General features: G+C 38.1%; 1 protein-coding gene across 1 annotated transcript; it reads right to left on the bottom strand.

Moving 5' to 3' along the window:
- Nucleotides 1–8,678: 8,678 nt before the first annotated feature.
- On the bottom strand, nucleotides 8,679–9,488 carry LOC147608465 (uncharacterized). The gene is made up of 2 exons (XM_086789443.1): nucleotides 9,354–9,488; nucleotides 8,679–9,219 (listed from the first exon to the last, which is right to left on the bottom strand). The coding sequence occupies exons 1-2, from the start codon at nucleotides 9,377–9,379 to the stop codon at nucleotides 8,679–8,681; spliced, it is 567 nt and encodes a 188-aa protein (XP_086645569.1). The 5' UTR covers nucleotides 9,380–9,488.
- Nucleotides 9,489–9,898: the final 410 nt, after the last annotated feature.

Raw genomic sequence — 9,898 nt, 5'->3', positions numbered from 1 at the left:
TACACCATTATAAGTGCCGCTTAGTAGCTTTGGAAAACTATCGGTATAAGCAAAACTAAGCGGTGTTATATAAACACTAGTATAACCACTGCTCAAAAACACTAAAAGAATTAGAGTGTTAAACTTGAGTGTAAATTAAAACTTAAACCAAATTAAGACACAAAAACTTGACAAACATCAAAAGATTTTTGAAATAAAATAACCAAATCGTCACATCATTACAAGCGAATATATATGTACATATGTTCTGATGATATATATATATATGTACATATGTACATATGTTCTGATGATATATATATTTAATCAGTACCATCATCAAATCCATCTTGTAATAAATCCATGCATGAGAATTGGTCTATCTCTAAATCCATCATTTCAATGTCTCCTATATTTATACAAAGTCCTATTCCACTACTTGAAGAATATGTAGAGGTATTATCACCATGGTAATGACACATAGGCTCATTGATTTCATTTGATGTAGTAGATCTTCATTTCTTGGTCCTCATGGTGGTCATATTGATTGCTAATTGCATTTTCCATTGATTGTCCATCACACATTTCTTCTTCAACATCTTGATCTTGAAATATATGTTTAGATCGAAGAGCGATTTGAATTACATATCACTAATTAGGATCTCTTTGGTCCGGATGAAATACAACCTAAAAAGAAGAACCGTAAAATATCTACAAGAAAATATATACAATGCCTTCCTTTTATCTATAGCTTCTTCAAAAATCAAGTACAAACCTATTCACAATGTCATAGATAGAGCGTATGTGTCCCTTGAATCTTTCCATAATTTAGTTGAGTCAATTGGAGAAAATCTACTTGGATGCTTCTTGATAGTTGCTTGAGCACCTCTATATACCATTGAACCAATTAACATCAAAGATGAACACTTTGAAAGCTTTAAATCCAATCTCCAAGATGTATTGAATTGTTCCACAATATTCAAGTTTCTCCTCTATAATGTTATTATCTCTTCTACTAGCTCAACTATCTTGGCCAAAATTTACCATTACACCATAATCGATAAAAAAGTAAGAGTAGGGCACCACCCTCCAAAGACATAAGCAATGGCCAAGAGACCTCCTTCAAGAGTATCTAAGAACTGGTAAAAAGTACATTGATAATGATGATTTTTAAGCTATTTATTGGTACATTTATAGCCACAAGGTCCCATTCCATGAAGATCAAGGCTACGGTCTCAAGGTTCTATCATGAGAAGCCTAAGGTCCTACCAACATCTCACATGACGATGGTTATCTTCTTGGATGTTTTTTTTTAAAAAAACTACTTTCACTTTCCCAAATCATGTAGATGACTCTACTCTAACCAAGGAGGGTAGACTAAGGAAGTTGGAGTACTTGGCATACTCCCTTGGCATACTCTAAGGTTGATCTAAGTGAAGATTGAACTAGGACTAATTCCAAAGGAAGGATTTAGCCTTGATGGTCATACAAGTAATAACTAGAAGAAAGTTGAACTAGTCGCGAGCGAAAAGAAACACAAGAACACACTCAAGAAAACATTGAATTGAAAATTTATAAAAAGATTGAAAACAATAGTGATATTTCAAGATGGGTTTAGAATGCACCTAGTTAGTTGTATGGTTGGGAAGTTGTTCTTGTCACACGAATTAAACTTGCAATGTTAATTCTTTCCTGTCATTGCATCCTGTTGAACCCAAAAAAAAATCTTCGTAGTCATTAGTTCATCATTAGATAGCCGTAACTCATACCACACCGGGTTAGGCTCAATGTTATTAAGCTCATCATCCTCCTTTCACAGTTTAGTTCTAAAATATATGCCTCCTTTGGTATACGATGCAATAGTCTGACTACATCTTCACTGTGATATAGCATGGGTACTACACACAAGTGAGCTAAGTAGCTACTGCTAACTAAGCTATCAAGGAAATCACCCATCGTGCTCCAAAAGGGACAAGGAGTTGGTAACATTATTTCATAGAATGATTGTGAGATTATGTAAGCTCTTGCCCTCCTCCCTTGCTCTACGAGGTCTTCATGTGCATTCCTTACTTGTTGATAGGAACCCCCCAATGGGTAAAGTACACTCATGTCATCATGTCTTTGTGAGGTCTCTCTTACCATGGACTATAGGAATCCTTTCCCATAGAACCTAAAATAAGTTGTACAGTGCTAGCATAAGTAGGATGCTCATGGCCGCCCCTATAACATGCAATGCTCACAACTAAAACATCATGTAAGGAAATGAAATTGGTCTGCAATGATGGCCCCACAACATTGCTTCCATAAGGGTGCATAAAAATATCGTGAGTGGGTTTGGAAAGGAGGAATACGAAGCTCTTCTTGATAATACTAGTGCAAACAAACTGGGTCTAAGATAGGGTCACTTGTATAAGTCCATAAAAGTCTATGCTCAACAAAGACGTACTTTCACTCTCTCTTTCTAGTAAGTTCTCTTTCTCATCATCGTTTTTTTAAAAGAAAAATCACCATTTAGATTTTTATCATGTATATATGTGCTATATTGTTGTACATGTTAGTGTACGCTATATTGTCATGGGGCTTGCTTTTCCCAACAATCTCCCTCCTCATATGGGCATGAAATTTGTTGGGAGTAAAAAGGTGGGGGTAAAAGTGATGTTGTAGCACAAATTCCATCTTTTTGCTTTATGTCATCATACCTTGACTTTGCAGAAGGTATTATAGGTTTTATGTATCATCCTTTCCAACTATGCTCCATCAATATTTGTTGCTTAGGAGCACCCATTGCTACTTAATTGCGGCATATTGATCTTGAGCTTTAAGGGTGTTAAGGAGCTTTCATAAGATCAAACAGAGCTTATGGGTTCTTCCTTACAAATGAGCAATGGAGATGGCACTTGACAATAAGAAAATTTACGTTTGTGTATTGGTTCGCTCTAGGGAAACCAATGGACATAGCACTATGATAAGAAAATTTATATTTGTGTAGTGGTTCGCTCTAGTGAAACCAATGGGGTTTGGTCTCAGATAAACAAGGATTTTGTAACATCTTGTGAAGTAGAATCTTCCCCATCAATCACCCTACCTCTTGTGATAGGTTTCTCTTAGGGATCCATATTTGTTTGGGTGATGGTGGTGAAGGTTCATCTACAACAATCTTCCCTTTGTTTAAATTTGAGCCTACGAAGCTTTTGTACACCATTGAGGAGACTTGAGAATTGGCAAGCGGTAGATAGTGAAGCTAGAGTGGTATACATTTTTGTTTTGCGATCCAAATGCAACAGTTATCCTCATAGTGGTATACATTTTTGTTTTGCGATCCAAATATAGCACTCACTGTGATAGCATTTAGGTATCCATTTTGGGGTAGCCTATAGTGTCAACTTTTTGCATCGATTATTTCATTGTTGAGGCCTCCGTCGCTTCATTGGTTGAGGTGGAATAGATTGAAGAATCTTGGGAACCCATTTCAAGATATATTTGGGTTACCTGTGTTGATGGAAAAGATTCAAGAGTCCTTTGAAGAGAAGACGATGAGGTAGAGGGGATCTCTTTAGATTTGGTTGATCTTCCTCATCGTTTTCAACTTCCATATTTTCCTTTCTTTAGCTTCACATTGAGCTTGAAAATTTGTTAATTCTACTTTTTTCTTGGCTGCCCTCTTATCATGTGCAGCCCGCAAGGCTTCCTAGATAAGAGGACCATAATACTTCTTGACTTGAATGCCATCAAGGAAACCTATGGTTTCAACCATGTCAAGGGTTTCAACATGCATGGTACCTTAAGGTGTTATTGCACAGACTCGAAATGGTCCTTTTTTGGTATACTTGAGTTTCTTTTTCTCATTGCGGACTTTGTACATAAGTATAAGGCCTCTCTCATCATTGATTTCCTTATCCTTCAGATTGTTATCAAACCAATTTTTTTGGCGATCCTTTTTTGCCATGTTTTGTACAACAATTTGTCTTCTTCCTCAAGTTGTTCAAGAATGAACAATTGGTATGCCACCATGTTACTCTTAAGTTTCTCAGCATTGCTACCCTTCAGTTAGGTATCATGAACTCCCAAGGCATTGCTACCTCAGCCTTGTATACCATCTGAAATAGTTTTCAACCAATTGCAACTTTGTAAGAGGTTTAGTAAGCCCATAAAGCTGCTGTGAGCTTGAATTCCTAGTAATTGCATTGAGCCTCAATATGTTTTTGTCAATATGGAAATGAGTACTTTGTTGATGCTCTTGGCATGACCATTTGCTTGCAGTAGTATGGAGTGGAATTATGGTGTCCAACAAGCAGGTCAACCTGTATCATCCCTCAGCTTATATATAAACATAATTTAAAATTTAGCATTCCATCAAGTGTTCATTCACTCATTCATCATTAGCATAAATCTAAGTCATGTAGAAAGGGACCAGGGTCAACCTTATGGGGCTAACCATAGGCCTAAGACATGTACAAGCATCAAAGAAACCATTTTCTACCATATGAGTAAAAGAAAATGATGACACCCAATATCTCTCTTCTTCTCTCTCCTTAGTCTTAATCATGTTTATTTAGCATCGATTTTCTTAATCTGGCTTAGGGTTGTGGATTATTATAGTAAGGCTTCCATGCATGCAACATTCACAAAAAGTAGGCATGGGAACAACAGTTGTGGATCAGTACAATGTTCTTAATTAGTCTTATGGTTGTGGATCAATACAGCAAGGCTTTCGCGCATGCAACATTAAGGTAAAGCAAGCATGGGGAAAATAGTTGTGAACAGATGCTAAATTCTTCAACAAGACTTGGAAGTGGAGATTAGGAGTGAAGGTTTCTAGACAAAAATATCAGTTAAAGTCAAAGTCAATAAAGCAGAAGGTCGAATTCAATAATAGTTCAGAGTCAGTAGCAATCCAAGGAGGAAGGATCACAGACAGTCCATCCTGTATTAAGTTTAGCAGAAGGGAATGTCACGTGTACGTCCGTGCCCTAGATTAACCTTTTTTTTTGCAATCCTTGTCCAAATTACCGTACTTTCCTCAAAAGTACAAGTGACACCGACCTGTCTTTTAGAGTGTAGCAAGTGTGTAATCCTGTCTACTAGAAGGGAACCTTATCTTCTCTATAGAAACAAGGATATATGTCTCCTCTAAGAGGGAATCCATGCCCAAAGCAATAGAAAAAGTCCATAAGAAATCCTATGTGGCACAAACGACCTTAACACTCCACCACTAATCTATAAAACTTGTCAAGCAGTAGAAACCACAAGGAGCAATCAGTCCCCTTCAAAATCTAAGACAGAGAGCAACTGGACAACAGCAAAACATTCCACAAAAATCCTCCAAAAACACCCACCACGAGGAGAGAGACTGCGGGCGGGAAAGAATATGAATAGCAAGAGCCACTTGTCGAGCTACACCACAAGTGTGATGCACACCTAGATTTTATATGCAGGTTACGCGTAGCCTTCTCTAGCTTGAAGCAAGCACTTAATGGCAATACTAGCTAGCAAATGGATGTAGTACAAGTGCCTGTAAATTAGTGTTAGATAACAAGTGAGTGAAAAAAGTTCAATGGGGTGAGCTGGCCTCACTAGAAATTGAGAATCCGAGGAGGATTCTTGACAATTAATCAACCCTAATTATGAGATTAATTAATCCTAATTGCAACATTTGGGCACAATTGATGGGGTTGAATCTGGCCATTAGGTACCTGCCACGATTAATTAACCCTGATTATTAATTAACACCCTATTTTTTACTAATCAAAGATTAATCAACCCTAATTCCAACCATTGGGCACAATTGATGATTGAATCCTGCCATTAGCCCCCACAGCTCCCTATCACTTCATGTTGTACAAGCCTCTTGTTTATTTATCATTATGCTTCATCCACCATGATAATCCTCTTTTGATATCCACTTTATATCCTTCAATCACACACACACACACACACTTTTCTCCCTCTCTCTCTCTCTCTCTCTCTCTCTCTCTCTCTCTCTCTCTCTCTCTCTCTCTCTCTTTGACACACACACACACACACACACATCGCTCTTTCACTCACTCACACACACACCTCACTCTCTCTCTCTCTCTCTCTCTCTCTCTCTCTCTCTCTCTCTCTCTCTGTGTGTGTCTTGCTACATGCACACACACATCCCTCTCTCTCTCTCTCACACACACACATCACCTCTATCTCTCTCTCTCTCACCCACTAACCTGGTAGTAGGAAGGCAACATGGATGGGCTAGGGAAAGGGCGTGGACCGACGTGGAGGGGCTATGGCATGAATGATTGAGGCTGCATCGAGCATAGCTGCAATAGATGGCTCTGATTTTGCAGGATTCATCGTTTTAGGTTTTTTTTTTAACTTTTCAATGTAGCATCACTTAAGAAACATTTGAATTATTAACATTGCTGAAATGATGCATTGTAGTTTATAAGCGTCATTTATATGATGCACATTTCCACGCCGCTTATGCGACAGTCATTTGCGACGAGGTCTTTTCAGCTTTAAAATGTGTCGTTTATACAACATTCGTCATCGCATAAATGATATCCTTGCAAAAATCCGTTTGAGCCTGTCCGCTAAGGGGGTTGTGTGCTAGGGTTATGGCATAATTATAGTGTTAGCTCATGTAGTCAGGTTCACGCTATAGAGACCGACCTTTGCAAGTTATAGTAGAAGAGTCATTTCCCTTATAGTATGTAGTCTTAATACTTTAGTTTAGGCTTGTAGAGAAGAGATGAAGGTAGAAGAAACTTCAGCTATCTATCTCTCTTGTGTCGCTCCCTCTGTTGTGTGTGCATGTTTGCTCACAAGGAACTCAAGCTCTAACTCTCCCTGACATTCTCTTCCGGAGCACATAGGTGGGTGGATATCAAGAGTAATATTCTTTGTAATCAAGGGTGGCAATAAGTCTGCACACCCGGAGCACATGGGTGGGTAGACAACAAAAGTAATATTCTCTGTAATCAAAGCTCGCAAATAGTAATATTGTTTGAAATCAAAAATTTCAAGTACTCATACTTTTTACTCTCCATTTCTTTCTGCAATTTAGTGATTCGATTGTAAAGATTCTGCTCCTCTATTGTGTTTTTTATAAGAAGATAGTGGATAAGAAATTGATGTTTTCAAGTATAGGTTTTAAAGAGTAATAAATTATATTCTAACATAACCTTAGATTTATAAGCCCATTATAAAATCTTTAAACACAAAATACCTTCAAACGCACAAATTGTCATTCCATCTTCTAATTTTTTTTCTCTGTTGTCTTATGATTGAATCTACTACACCTAGTGTCCTAAGAAAAAATGGGCATCGTTGGTCGTAACTTCATAACATCTCAAAAGCGTATGTGGCAAGGTCATAATACAAGATTTATGAACATATTTATCTTCTTTTCATTTAATTATCTCTGAACTGTAGCCTTTTGTGAGTTTGAAACACCATATGGAAACACACTATGTATACTCTAAATTTAATATCACAATTTCTTGACACATCAACTATAAATACTCATCTCTCCACATGAACAAATCACTATATATAGTAAACATGGAACAATAGAATACAAATGTGAAGACACCATGCAATCACAATATACAGTAAACATGGAACAGTAGAATACAAATGTCAAGACACCATGCAATGACCTATGCCTTCTCTTTGTTTCTATTAGAATTAAAAAAAAAATTCTTGAATAATGAGAAATTCTTTGAAAGGCAATTCGTAAGGCACTACTAGTGCTACTCATCCCTCATGGGACTAGCTCAAAGTTTGATACACCTAAGCTAAGCTAAAGCCAAACCAATAGACATGAGGGGAATTATATGTGTATGCATGTACACACACCGTATATATATATATATATATAGAGAGAGAGAGAGAGAGAGAGAGAGATCAGAGAGACATCATGTGGTGAGAGGGGTTTATGAGTAGACTAAGTTGCTTCTCACATACCATATATACATATGTAAAGTGAGAGAAAGAGAGAGAGAGAACATGGTTTGAGGTGGATAAGGGGAGACTGAATTGCAGAGAATTAGTGGGCTATAAATGAACGATTACTAGTGTAAGGTCTTCAAGAACAATAAAATTTATTCTCTAAGAAGAGTATCATCATAAAGTTAAAGGGTTATAAGCCCACTATAAACTTTTGTAAGTTAAAAGGTCATCAAGCTCACAATGTACTAATCTCATAAGGTCTTTTCTTACTTAAATCCAAACATCTCTTAGTTTAAGAAAAAGTGGGCATGGCAACGATTTGTGGGTGTTTTTGACTTCTTATGAAGTAATCATCTCCCAAATTGGCGCAACTAGTTGTGAGTTTCCAGCACCATGGAAACAGACACTATCTCTTACATATTAACCATTGACAACCAAGGCACAAGGAGAGGAGAGAAAAAAGAAATCCTAGATTCCTAAAATATTAGAGGAAAAAATCCCATCGATTTGACCCTTTGTATTCCCGCTTCTGTTCCTGATTCGACCCATTGTATTCCAGCGTCCATTCCTACGTTTTGCTTCTTAATGTCTTTTACATACCGCAACAACACGTGGGTTGAGTACTAGTATGCTTGTAATGCAACATCATGTATACGTAAATAAAATTATTTATGAAAACAAAAAGATTGAATTCTGTGTATATGAAATTATTTATGAAAACAAAACAAGATTTAATTTTGTGTAGCAACATGCACTAAGCGGTTGATTGATTATGTGAGAAAGGCGTAAATGACGGTGGCGACGAAAGTGGAGATCCCAGCGAAGACAGAGATGAGAAGGGGAATTATGGCCGCTTGGGACCAGTGGCTAGTTGTGCAGGTGAGCAAACCAAGCCTTATTTCAATGACAGCCACGATAGAGAGAGTGAGGAAGACGGTGCCCACGAGGGTGCTCACAGCGCTTGCCAGCATCCCAAAGTGCATGGTGTTCTCGTTGATCGGCACAAGCGCGTCTGGGACAGTCTTCTTGGCGCATACGAGGTTGAGCTGCAGCTTGAGCCCTTGTGCGATGAGGCTAGACAGTAAGAAGAATGCAAAGGACAGCACCTCAAACATTACAAGGCTTCTGGCCAGACTAGCCGGCGCAGCACAAGGGTCCCCTGTCTCAACTAGGGTTGCTGCACTGTCGAGATTCAGCCCAAGAAACACCGCTCCTGAGAAGAGCGAATTAACGTTCGCTAATGCATCTAATGCGCTCACGTGGAGAGTGCTGTTAGCAGTACTAGTAGTAGTAGTAGACGTCTCAGAACGGCTGCATCATTAACAACCAGAAAAAAGAGAGAAAAAGGTCGTTAAAATCAAACGGATAACGTACCTATTCTAGTTATTTAATTAAACAAAAACTCAAGGAAAGCAGCCAAAAATCATTCTGTGTACGTAGCAGACCTAAGTAACGGTTGTGAGGATGCCATAATAAAATCGCTAGGTTAAGGAGACTGTAGAATAATGTATTGCTTTCCTCTGACAGCTAGCCTATAGTTCTATTCACTCTCTATATTGATTGATTGGCGAGCAACTTTCTCTAGCACAGGAGCAGACTACAGTGATCTAGGCTTGTCTCGCCCCCCTAATATAGTAGCAATTGCGTGAATGTACAGCATGTCAGTATACATTTACCAAGCTTTAAAGTTTCAAAACCACATGGAACATGCTCAACACGTTTTGGTAACCTGTAACTCCTTTGCTTAAGTCAGAAGGAAACTGCGAAGGGAAAGCAGGCTGAGATGGTTGTGTCAAAGCCATAATAAAATATCTAGGTTGATAAAATAATACTCCATGAACTCGTTGCTTAATTCAGAAGGAAACTGCGAAGGGAAAGCAGGTTGAGATTAGGCTGTGATGGTTGTGTCAAAGCCATAATAAAATATCTCGGTTGATAAAATAATACTATAATGTATTGCTTTTCTCACGACTGGCCTAACATGCGGATG

Source organism: Cibotium barometz, chromosome 53 (assembly GCF_041138505.1).
Source record: "Cibotium barometz isolate CiBa-2024 chromosome 53, ASM4113850v1, whole genome shotgun sequence".
Classification (NCBI taxonomy): domain Eukaryota; kingdom Viridiplantae; phylum Streptophyta; class Polypodiopsida; order Cyatheales; family Cibotiaceae; genus Cibotium; species Cibotium barometz.
This window is presented reverse-complemented; position numbering and strand designations above follow the sequence as displayed.

Excerpts from the sequence above, each read along its gene's own strand:
- LOC147608465 (XM_086789443.1), bottom strand. The coding sequence starts at position 9,379 with ATGGCATCCTCACAACCGTTACTTAG. Across the intron at positions 9,220-9,353 it reads TCCTCACAACCGTTACTTAG|CCGTTCTGAGACGTCTACTA; the intron begins GTCTGCTACGTA and ends TTAATGATGCAG.